At 39.2% G+C, this 13,027-nt stretch overlaps 1 protein-coding gene across 2 annotated transcripts in view; it reads left to right on the top strand.

Annotated features, from left to right (window-relative positions):
* ANO6 (anoctamin 6) overlaps positions 1-11,004 on the top strand; it is a 216,351-nt gene extending 205,347 nt beyond the window's left edge. For both annotated transcript variants that reach the window (XM_060112165.1, XM_060112164.1), the window contains one exon: positions 7,773-11,004. In XM_060112165.1, the coding sequence (XP_059968148.1) occupies positions 7,773-7,979 (207 nt within the window). In that variant the 3' untranslated portion in view covers positions 7,980-11,004. The remainder of the gene's footprint in view (positions 1-7,772) is intronic.
* The last annotated feature ends 2,023 nt before the right edge of the window (positions 11,005-13,027 follow it).

Below are 13,027 nucleotides of genomic sequence, written 5' to 3'. Positions count from 1 at the left end.
AGGAGACCAAGCCTTGGGTCAGCAGTGCAGTAGAAAAGCTGAACTTGAGACTCTTGGATTCAGCCAGGGACCCCACAAAAGGCTAAATATGTCTCCAAGCAGAGGGAAATGCATATCTTCTCTGATTGAAAGTATCCTTAATTTAGACCCCAGTTTTTTCCCAGATTGAGATAAGCAAATATGAGCTATCAAAGATCAACAATGACAAAGGGGAAATTAAAAAAAAATAGAACGAAAAACCAAGAATGAGATTTAGCCAAAAAAATTAAAAAATAAAAACCTGAATTGGACCATCAATAACTTTTTTTTTCTTTTTTTTTTTTTTTCTTTTTGCGGTACACAGGCCTCTCACTGTTGTGGCCTCTTCCGTTGCGGAGCACAGGCTCCGGAGGTGCAGGCTCAGCAGCCATGGCTCACGGGCCCAGCCGCTCCGCGGCATGTGGGATCTTCCCGGACCAGGGCACGAACCCGTGTCCCCTGCATCGGCAGGCAGACTCTCAGCCACTGCGCCACCAGGGAAGCTCCATCAATAACTTTTAAGAGTTTGAATTATAGATAAGGAATATAAATTAACCATATATGAAAATATTTAAACAAGTAAATGACAGAGCCAAAAATGAACAAACAATAAGAAACTGTAAAAAAATTATAAGGCAATTTTGAAAAATAATGAAAAAGAACTTTTAGAAATAAAAATAGTTGTTGAAATGAAGACATTAACATCTGGATAAAACAAGTTTAGGCAAATCTGAAGAGAGAATTCGTGAACTGGGAGACAAATCTGAAAAAATTACCACTAGCACATCACAAAGAGAGAAGAAAATGGAAAAATTTTTTTAAAAAGAGGTTAGATATGGAAGACAGAATGCGAAGGACTAACTTTCCCAAAAAATCATAGAAGAAAAAAATGGATAACTGAGGAGATGCAAATCTGAAGAGTCAGTGGATAAAATTTTTGCAGCATAAGTGACAGACATCTGTTCACAAAGAAGAAAGCAAAACAAATATCAAGCAGAATAGATAACAAAGAAGTCAATATTTACATGCACTGTAAGGAAAATGCAGCACACTGAATATAAGATCTTAAAAGTAACCTGAGAAAAAGACAGATGACTGACAAAGAAAATTAAGATTAGAATGAGAGTAGATGTTTGTTTTTAATTGTTGTATAGTTGTTTCACAATCTTGTGTTAGTTTCTCCTGTACAGCAAAGTGAAGTACAGTTCCCTGTGCTATACAGCGTGTTCTTATTAGTTATCTATTTTGTACATATTACTGTATATATTTCAATCCCAATCCATGTGTTTGTTCTCTACATCTGTGTCTCTATTTCTGCCTTGCAAACTGGTTCATCTGTACCATTTTTCTAGATTCCACATATATGCGTTAATATACGATATTTGTTTTACTCTTTCTGCCTTACTTCACTCTCTATGACAGTCTCTAGGTCCATCCATGTCTCTGCAACTGGCCCAGTTTCATTCCTTTTTGTGGCTGAGTAATATTCCATTCTATACATGTACCACATCTTCTTTATCCATTCATCTGTCAATGGACATTTAGGTTGTTTCCATGACCTGGCTATTGTAAATGGTGCTGCAAAGACTATTGGGGTGCATGTGTCTTTTTGAATTATGGCTTTCTCTGGGTATATACGCCCAGTAGTGGAATTGCTGGGTCGTATGGTAGTTCTATTTTTAGTTTTTTAAAGGAACCTCCATACTGTTCTCCATGTGGCTCTATCAGTTAACATTGCCACCAACAGTGCAAGAGGGTTCCCTTTTCTCCACACTCTCTCCAGCATTTGTTGTTTGTAGATTTTCTGATGATGCCCATTCTAACCAGTGTGAGGTGATACCTCACTGTAGTTTTGATTTGCATTTCTCTAATAATTACTGATATTGAGCAGCTTTTCATGTGCCTCTTGGCCATCTGCATGTCTTCTCTGGAGAAATTTCTGTTTAAGTCTTCCACCCAATTTTTGTTAGGTTGTTTGTTTTTTTTTTATATTGAGCTTCATGTGCTGTTTATATATTTTGGAGATTAATCCTTTGTCCATTGATCCGTTTGCAAATATTTTCTCCCATTCTGAGGGTTGTCTTTTCGTCTTGTTTGTAGTTTCCTTTGCTGTGCAAAAGCTTTTAAGTTTCATTAGGTCCCATGTGTTTATTTTTGTTTTTATTTCTATTACTCTAGGAGGTGGGTCAAAAAAGATCTTGCTGTGATTTATGTCAAAGAGTGTTCTTCCTATGTTTTCCTCTAAGAGTTTTATAGTGTTCGGTCTTACATTTAGGACTTTAATCCATTTTGAGTTTATTTTTATGTATGGTGTTAGGGAGTGTTCTAATTTCATTCTTTTCCATGTAGCTGTCCAGTTTTCCCAACACCAAGACTGCCTTTTCTCCATTGTATATCCTTGCCTCCTTTATCATAGATTAGTTGACCATAGGTGCGTAGGTTTATCTCTGGGCTTTCAATCCTGTTCCGTTGATCTATGTTTCTGTTTTTGTGCCAGTGCCATATTGTCTTGATTACTGTAGCTTTGTAGTATAGTCTGAAGTCAGGGAGCCTGATTTCTCCAGCTCCGTTGTCTTTCTCAAGATTGTTTTGGCTCTCTGGGGTATTTTGTTCCTGTCTACAAATTTTAAGATTTTTTGTTCTAGTTCTGTAAAAATTGCAATTGGTAATTTGATAGGGATTGCATTCAATCTGTAGATTGCTTTGGGTAGTACAGTCATTTTCACAATATTGATTCTTCCAATCCAAGAACATGGTATATCTCTCAGTCTGTTTGTGTCATCTTTGATTTCTCTCATCAGGGTCTTATAATTTTCTGCATACAGGTCTTTTACCTCCTTAGGTAGGTTTATTCCTAGGTATTTTATTCTTTTTGTTGCAGTGGTTAATGGGATTGTTTCCTTAATTTCTCTTCCTGATCTTTCATTGTTAGTGTATAGGAATGCAAGAGATTCCTGTGCATTAATTTTGTATCCTGCAACCTTATCAAATTCATTGATTAGTTCTAGTAGTTTTCTGGTGGTATCTTTAGGGTTTTCTATGTATAGTATCATGTCATCTGCAAACAGTGACAGTTTTACTTCTTCTTTTCCAAGTTGTATTCCTTTTATTTTTCTTCTCTGATTACCATGGCTAGGACTTCCAAAACTGTTGAATAATGGTGGCAAGAGTGGACATCCCTGTCTTGTTCCTGATCTTAGAGGAAGTGCTTTCAGTTTTTCACCATTGAGGATGATGTTTGCTGTGGGTTTGTCGTATATGGCCTTTATTATCTTGAGGTAGTTTCCCTCTCTGCCCACTTTCTGGAGAGTTTTTATCATAAATCAGTGTTGAATTTTGTCCAAAGCTTTTTCTGCATCTATAGAGATGATCATATGGTTTTTATTCTTTAATTTGTTAATATGGTGTATCACATTGATTGATTTGCCTATATTGAAGAATCCTTGCATCCCTGGGATAAATCCCACTTGATCATGCTGTATGATCCTTTTAATGTGTTGTTGGATTCTGTTTGCTAGTATTTTGTTGAGAATTTTTGCATCTATAGTCATCAGTGATATTGGTCTGTAATTTTCTTTTTTTGTAGTATCTCTGTCTGGTTTTGGTATCAGGGTGATGGTGGCCTCATAGAGTGAGTTTGGGAGTGTTCCTTCCTCTGAAATTTTTTGAGAAGGTTGGGTGTTAGATCTTCTAAATGTTTGATAGAATTCACCTGTGAAGCCATCTGGTTCTGGACTTCTGTTTGTTGGAAGATTTTTAATCACAGTTTCAATTTCATTACTTGCGATTGGTCTGTTCATATTTTCTATTTCTTGCTGGTTCAATCTTGGAAGATTATACCTTTCTAAGAATTTGTCCATTTCTTCCAGGTTTTCCATTTGATTGGCATAGAGTTGCTTGTAGTAGTCTCTTGTGATACTGTGTATTCCTCTGGTGTCCATTGTAACTTCTCCTTATTCATTTCTAATTTTATTGATTTGAGTCCTCTCTCTTTTTCTCTTGATGAGTCTGGCTAAAGGTTTATCACTTTTGTTTATCTTCTTAAAGAACCAGCTTTTAGTTTTATTGATCTTTGCCATTGTTTTCTTTGTTTCTATTTCATTTATTTCTGCCCTGATCTTTATGATTTCTTTCTTTCTACTAACTTTGGGTTTTGTTTTTCTTTCTCTAGTTCCTTTAGGTGTAACATTACGTTGTTTATTTTTGTTTCTTGAGGTAGGATTGTATTGCTATAAATTTCCCTCTTAGAACTGATTTTGCTGCATCCCATACATTTTGGATTGTCGTGTTTTCGTTGTCATTTGTCTCTAGGTATTTTTTTATTTCCTCTTTGATTTCTTCAGTGATCTTCTGGTTATTTAGTAGTGTATTGTTTAGCCTCCATGTGTTTGTGTTTTTTACATTGTTTGTTTTTCCCTGTAATTTATATCTAGTCTCATAGAATTGTGGTCGGACAAAATGCTTGGTATGATTTCAATTTTCTTAAATTTACTGAGGCTTGATTTGTGACCCAAGATGTGATCTATCCTGGAGAATGTTCCGTGTGCATTTCAGAAGAAAGTGTAATCTGCTGTTTTCGGATGGAATGTCCTATAAATATCAATTAAATCTATCTGGTCTGTTGTGTCATTTAAAGCTTGTGTTTCCTTACTAATTTTCTGTCTGGATGATCTGTCCATTGGTGCCATTAAGGTGTTAATGTCCCCCACCATTATTGTGTTACTGTCGATTTCCTCTTTTATAGCTGTTAGCATTTGCCTTATAATGAGGTGCTCCTCTGTTGGGTGCATATATAGTTACAATTGTTATATCTTCTTCTTGGATTGATCCCTTGATCATTATGTAGTATCCTTCCTCGTCTCTTGTAACATTCTTTATTTATAGTGTGTTTTATCTGATATGAGTATTGCTACTCCAGCTTTCTTTTGATTTCCATTTGCATGGAATATCTTTTTCCATCCCCTCACTTTCAGTCTGTATGTGTCCCTAGGTCTGAGGTAGGTTTCTTGTAGACAGCATATATATGGGTCCTGTTTTTGTATCTATTCAGCCAGTCTGTGTCTTGAGAGTAGACTTTTTATCATCAATCTGAAAGCCAGAAGAGAAGAGTCTAATATCTTTAAAATGCTAAAGAAGGTAACTGTAAACCTCAAATTATAGCAGAACTTTGAGTAATTGAAAAATCTGTCCCCATTGAAAACACCAAGCCATATGGCTTTCTAGGAGAGTGAAACCAAACTTTCTAGAACAGATCATTTCAATATTATACACACTCCTCCAGAGATCAGGAAAAGCAAATACTCTCCAACCCCTTTTAGTTCCTAAAATCAGACAAGATTAGAAAGGGAAGGGGAAATTATGTCAGTCTTACTCAATGCATAGAGGCAAAGATCTTTTTAAGATGTGTGACTGAATCTAGCAATCTATTTTCAAAAGATGACATCATACCACATTGGCTTTATACCAGAAATGCAAGGGTGGTATAACATAGAAAATCTTCATATCTGTAAATATTACCTACCTCAGAAATGGATGGGAAAAAAAAGAAAAAAAACCTCTTTCCTACATCAACTTTTGCCTCTTTACTATGTAATTCTATCACTTGAACTCACTAGTATCTCTCTCAGCTCAAAATATTCTCCACTGTCACACTACCTGACTTACAAGACACATTTGACACAGCTGATCACTCTTCCTTGAAACTCTTCCTCACTTGGCTCCCAGGGAAACACATATTTTGCCTTTCTTCCTACCTCTCTATGCAGTCCTGTCAACTTCTTTGCCCCTCCCTTCCTTCTCTTCTTAATGATCCATGGCTCATTCCTTGGTCATCTTTTCTCTCTACCCACAGCATTGGTGATCTCATGCAGTCCGGAGACTTTAAGTGCTATCTATATGCCAGTGACTCACTAATAGATATCCCCAGAAAACCTCTCTTCTGAACTCAACCCATCAATCCAACTGCATACTTGACCTTTCTGCTTGGATATCTAACAGTTACCTCAGATCTACTGCCCTAAATTCCCATATTTTCTTAAGTCCACTTTCAATGTTCTTCTCCCTACCATGCACTAAATCTGTTCTGTCCACAGTTTTACCCCCTCTCAATTATGGCAGTTCCATCTCAACAGTTGCTTTTGCTTGGGCCAGAATTCTTGGAGTCCCCCTTGTTTTCTCTCCCCCACTTATTCCACATCCAGTCCTGTTGAGTTTTCCTTTGAAAATGTATCACAAATCTGACCACTTCTTATCAGCTCTGTTGCTGCCGCCCAAGTTAGAGCCACCATCATTTCTTGCCCAAATTAGGGCAACAGTCTCCTAACTGGACTCCCTATTGTCTTCACATCTCACTCTGAGTAAAAGCCCAAGTCCTTATAATGACATACAAGGCCAAACACAATCTAGCCATGCTCTGTTACCTCCGTGATGTCACTTCACTCCAGCCTTCCTGGAATGCACCCTTCAGGCTTCTACCAGATGGACTGTGTTGGCTGTTCCCTTTGCCTAGAATGCCTTTCTTCCTGATGTCTGCATGGCTAATTTCCTCACCTCCTTAAAATCTTTGCTCAATGAGGCATGTCCAGACTGATCTATATAAAATCTATATAAATTTTACCTCCCACCATAACACTCATGATAACTGTTACTCTGCTTTACTTAGCTCATGTCACTTTTTTCCCCATAGCTCTTATCACTTTTTAACACTATGTGTAATTTATGTGTTTTTAATTATGTTTATTCTATATTATCTCTGTCTTCTTGCTAGGTTAGGGATTTTTGAACAGTGAATAAATAAAAAGGTTTTCAAGCTCATTAGTCATCAGGGAAATGCAAAGTCAGACCAAAGTGAAAGTCCATTTCATAATCACCATGTTGGTTTAAAAAAAAAAAGTGATGGTAACAAGTGCAGACAAGGATGTAGAGCAACTGAAATCATCACACACTGCTGGTGGGAGTGCCAGCTGGTATAGTTGGTACGATCTTGTAAAATTGAACATTCATGTAACAGAGGGTCTCAGCAGTTCCACCCCTAGGTGCACGCTTTTGAGAAACTCACAGGTATTCTCCAGAATCCAAGTGCAAGAATGTTTCTACCATCATTGTTTCTAATCCAAAAACTAGACACAAACCCAATTCCTTTTGATAGGGGAACAAATAAATTACAGTGTGTTTGCACAATGGAATATTGTATAGAAGTGAAAATGGATTACAGTTATGCACAATAACATTGATGAATCTTAGAAACTAATTTTGAATGGAAAGAAAGCTATTTTCAAAAGACTGTACCATACTGACAGTATCATACTGTTTTTATAAAGCTTAAAGCAAGCAAGACTAAACAAGATACTATTTGGGGATATATACATACCTTGTTAAACTATTCAAAAATAAAAGAAAATTATATACATATACTCACACAGATAGTTTAGTGTTTACCTTTGGGGAAGAGGCCTGGGAACAAGATAGGAAAGGAACACACATAAAAATATCATAGCATCATCAGTGTCATGGTGAGTGTTCTAGATATTAGATGTATTCTGTTCTACATATCAAATAGTATTCTTGAAATTTATGAAGTAACAAAATGTAGCACCTTGGCAGAGCCATGCTGTGGTGGGAGAGATTGGGTATACATGATGAATGCCCACCACCTTGTCCTGATACACTGCTATAATGACTAGCAAAAATAAATGGAAGAAACTCTGTGTTCCCCTACTTCTCTTTGTGATTGACATTTTTCTTTTCTCCCTTAGCATATCATCTATTCTGTGAAATTTTTCATTTCGTATGCAATTCCAGACGTATCGAAAATCACGGAGAGCAAGATCAGGAGAGAAAAATACCTAACCCAGAAGCTTCTTCATGAGAATCACCTCAAAGACATGACCAAAAATATGGGAGTCATAGCTGAGAGGATGATAGCAGTAGTAGATAACAATTTACGACCAAAATCAGATTAAGAGCTTTTTGTTCTGAGAAGCACTTTAAAGAATTCAGCTTTATCAAAATATATCACGAATCACTAATGAGAATAAGTTAAATCACTTTGGCAAATATGAGTCTTAACTGTCACCATTTTCATGCAGATTTTTCAGTTTCGGCTAGCGATGTAGGAACTGGAAAATGTAAAATTGAGATCAAGAAGGGCATAAAACTAATCACCAGGAAAACCAAAAATGTTACTTTTTTTGGTAATTTGGAATTTTAGTAACACAGAAGAGGTGTCTTTGTGTGATTAAAAACAACCCCTATCAAAGTAGAATGGATTTTTTTCCTCCATTTGATTATTTTCATTCCTTCTGTTCTCAAGCACATGACCTTTTTTTATTTTTAGGCACTGTTTCATTTCTTCACTTTTTGCCAGATCTGTTCCAGAGTTATCTTTCCCTTACAAATACCATCATTAAAGATTAGACATGCTAGCAGTTGTGTGATTAAAAATATCTAATGCAGAATTCAGTTTGAATGCTGTATTAAGTGGCAGATAGACCCAAGACTTCACAATATTTAGGTGCATTATCACATTCCTACAGAAAAAGAAATCTCAGGTAATAAGAGGAAATAGCTTCAGTCTTCATCTTGGCCTATCTTTCCATCTCAGAGAAATACTCTTAATGGATTGCAATGAAGATAGCAAGGTTCTGAGCATATTTGTGCTAATTCACAGTGACACCTTTCATCTTCCAGGAGCACTTCTAGAATGTTCTGTGCCTAATCAATGTTGACTGCTTTGCAAATCTCAAGGGAATAAGATGGCAAAAGCAGGGAAAGTTACAGATTGAAACAGAATTGTGACTTGTATTGATCAGGATAATTAATTAATTTACCTCTTCTCAAGATATGTCATTTCTTGAAAAAAAATGAAATCAAGTGATTAAAATTACATATTTATCAACATAATGGTTTGGAAAAGATGAGTGCATCAGGTTCCCACCAGTTGCCCTTTATCCATGATATCCCAGGAAGTACAGTATTACAAGCAACCTTATGATTGTCTCACAGCCATTGTGACAGGCCAGTGCTGCACATGTCAAGAGAACAGCAAGTGCCCTCAGCGTGACTGCACCGTGTTCCTGCGAGGGGTTCTGCACGTCCAAGTGATAGCCTACCAAAGCATCTGCCACAGAGAAGGTAGCTCAGTGCATCCTCCCTTCTCTTACTCCCAGCCCAGTAACTTGTTTGCACCTGGGGAGCATTTTTTAGGGAGGGAGAGGGAGAGACAGGAGAATACCTAGATTATTCCCAAAAAAGAAAAGAGACGGGATTTGATTTGAATTTCCAGCCTCCCCTCAAGCCAATCTGGCAATTAAGGGTCAGAAAACAAATTAGTTTGGTCACAAACTCTGCCGTCAGATGGAGGTAACTTCCTGCTGAACTTCTGCCCCACCGTGCACATCTTGACCTCGATTTATTCAGCTCCACAGTCTCTACTGTGCTTTACTGTTTTTCGGGTGCCAGGCCCTCTTGTAGGCTCTGGAAAAGACACAGGGCCCGTACCTCTCACCTGTGACTGGTGACAAGGCAGGGCTGGGTGCAGGAGAGGGTGTCTGGCACTGGATTCTTGCTAGATGGGCCGCCACCCACTGGGATGCTGCTAAATGCCCAGGTGCCACAGGAGCCAAGACACTCAGAGTCCCAGCAGCAAAGGAAAAGGAAACACTGCTCAGTGAGCAGATTTACAGGCTTGTTATAATACAGTAGCTTCACTCCAGTTCACAATTCTAAATGCCTGCCGTGAATGTTAAGAACAAAACAGTATTTCTGTAGGATTCAGCAAAACAGTATTCTGGACTTTTGAATTGTCCCAGTGGATCCGGACCATTTCACTAGCTTTCTTGATAATGTTAATGGTGTGATCAGAGAGTGCTCACAACAGGCCATGTGAGATCTGGCCACACTGGGAGAAAGAAATGAATTTCTTCCGAGTGGGGACGTTCTCATCCCTTTCCCCGCTCACCCGGGACACTGCTCCTGGAAGTGGTGCCGATTCCTCTCAATTACCTCTTCTCTTCTCTGAAGTGTAGGAGTAACTCCTAGTGTTGGATATGGCAATTACTCACTGCTTATGGAGTCATAGAAAAGGAAATGTTTTTGCCTTATCTCCTTGTATATAAAATAGAACTTGAAAAGAATTGTTCATTTATGTTTTCATAAACGATCTTTCATAAATCGTCTTCACAGTTTAAAATTTACTTCTGTGGACAAGAGGGAAAAAACCTCTACCCTTTTAAGGCAGCGAATGTGATGTATGACACTGCCAATATTCCCCAAACGGCCAGGTTGTAGTGGAGACCCAGGTTAACCTGTGACACTGACAGTGTTCATGTAAGTCTAGTGCTGACTAGTGGGTAGGGAAGAAAATGTGGGGCTGTGTCTGCAGGCACTCGTGGGCTACATCTGTAAATGTGAGCAGAGGCAGCACCTTGGAAAAATGGATGGGTGTGGCAGTGGACCTATGAAGGGGAAATCTGGGCCTAGACATGCCTGGTGTTAACCACTAGATAAATTTTACTTTGTATACTTTTGTGATGCCTGTGAATTTTAGCAAATCAAAGCATTAGACCAAAATACTCAGGAGATTTTTCTTTAAATATCCCTCAGATACTTTAGTTATGTCAATAGGAAGGGAAAGCTTTCATTTTTGTTTGAAAACTAAACAAGATCATTTCGCAAACTTTATCACCAAAAGCCTTCCCTTATAATTGCACGTGCATCTTGAATTTCAGAAAACATTAATTCACAATAGGGGGGCAGAATACCCTCTGTTGTTGAAACACTTCTTGTACCATTTTCTTGTGTACATATTATATTTTAAGATGTTTGAAAAGTTAAAATGTATGAACAGCTTAAGTAAAACTGAAATATTCATGATGCTTTTCATACACTGGCATAAGATGTAAAGTTTGTAATATTTTGCAAATTTCTGTGCACTTTAATCTTTTATAATTATAAGCAATTTAATAAATTCATTTTTAAAAACAATAATGTGATCTACTCTGTATGCAACTGTCACAGTGTTTTTAAGAAAGAGAGATGTATATCTATTTACCAATTATGTATCACTCAGATAACAGATGTGCACCTTTATGTGGATTATATCTAAAATTGTATTTTTCATAACCTGCACTTATTTTAAAACATGTTTTTTTCTGAGAAAAATTGGGGGCGGGGTTTCAGCCAGGGCTGCTGCAGACAGTTGGGATTGAGGCCTGTACAGGGCACCAAGCCTAGAGACCAGGTGTGCCAGTGTCGGGCTGCAACCACTAGTAGGGAGAGGTGCTTCCTACTAATTGCATAAAGATGCCTCTGCATTCTAAACATGGGGCATGTCACCTGACATGGGGCAATGACTCCGAGAGAGGGCATGTCTCTAATAAGGCTCAGAAAGGCTCTGTTTGGATCTGCCATGGCCTTGGGTACAGAAAGGGGAAATTATGGAGAAGAACATAAAGGAAAATCTCATTACAAAAACCAACTTTTTTTTTTTTATCCTGGACAACATAAAATCCAGATATTAACTCATTCCATCCTTTGATTTCTTTTCCTTTTTTGACGAGCTTAAATCTCATTAGGCTTGCAGTAAAACTAAGTCAAAAATAGTCCATAACTGGACCAATAGAAAGAAGCATTTTCTCTGATTCTTAAATGATGCTCTTGGTATGGGTACGGATGATGTTATTCTTCCCTTCAAGCATTTTAAGTCCAGCAAAGGAGCAACTAGAACTTCTTTAGCAAAGTACCCCCTTCTCATTTGGGGGAAATGATGAAATCTTACATAACTGGTATTTATCTGACCCCACCAGGTACAGTGCCAGTTGTTTACTTACACATGATCTCACTGCCAACATGATTTTGTTGCAAGGAAATTTTAAGTAACCCTTTAAAAAATGAAAGTACATGATTAAAAAAGAAATGCAACATATTAAAAATCTCAAGTTATACAAGAAGGCTGTGCTGGAAACCTAAGTCCTGCTATCTCCCTAGCTCAGCCTTGCCCAGCCCACTCCCCAGAGGTCCCAGGAAGCCTGAGCTAGGGCCATTGGATCAGTCTTTTTGCCCAAAAGAGACTTCAAAGATGTTCTTTGGTTTTAAAAAATCATATTCAGAAATGTGTGGAGGAGCTTCAAGATGGCGGTAGAGTAAAACGCAGAGATCACCTTCCTCCCCACAGATACATCAGAAATACATCTACACGTGGAACAACTCCTACAGAACACCTATTGAATGCTGGCAGAAGACTTCAGACCACCCAAAAGGCAAGAAACTCCCCACGTACCTGGGTAGGGCAAAAGAAAAAAGAATAAACAGAGACAAAAGGATAGGGACGGGACCTGCACCAACGGGAGGGAGCCGTGAAGGAGGAAAGGTTTCCACACACTAGGAAGCCCCTTAGCAGGCGGAGACTGCAGGTGGCGGAGGGAGGAAGCTTAGGAGCGACGGAGGAGAGCACAGCAACAGGGGTGTGGAGGGCAAAGCGGAGAGATTCCCACACAGAGGATTGGTGGCAACCAGCACTCAAGAGCCCGAGAGGCTTGTCTGCTCACCGCCGGGGCGGGCGGGGCTGGGAACTGAGGCTCGGGTTTCAGTCGGAGCGCAGGGAGAGGACTGGGGTTGGCGGCGTGAACACAGCCTGAAGGGGGCTAATGTGCCACAGCTAGCCGGGAGGGAGTCCGGGAAAAAGTCTGGAGCTGCCGAAGAGACAAGAGACTTTTTCCTGCCTCTTTGATTTGCTGTGCACGAGGAGAGGGGATTAAGAGCGCTGCCAAAAGGGGCTCCAGAGACGGGCGTGAGCCGGGGCTGATTATCAGAGCGGAACCCAAAGACGGGCATGAGACGCTAAGGCTGCTGCTGCTGCCACTAAGAAGCCTGTGTGCGAGCACAGGTCACTCTCCACACCTCCCCTCCTGGGAGCCTGTGCAGCCCACCACTGCCAGGGTCCCGTGATGCAGGAACAACTTCCCCAGGAGAACGCACAGTGCGCCTCAGGCTGGTGCAACGTCATGCCGGC

The sequence above is a fragment of the Mesoplodon densirostris genome, chromosome 11, assembly GCF_025265405.1.
Source record: "Mesoplodon densirostris isolate mMesDen1 chromosome 11, mMesDen1 primary haplotype, whole genome shotgun sequence".
Lineage (NCBI taxonomy): Eukaryota > Metazoa > Chordata > Mammalia > Artiodactyla > Ziphiidae > Mesoplodon > Mesoplodon densirostris.
The sequence above is the reverse complement of the archived record's forward strand: the minus strand, read 5'-3'. Positions and strand labels throughout refer to the sequence as shown.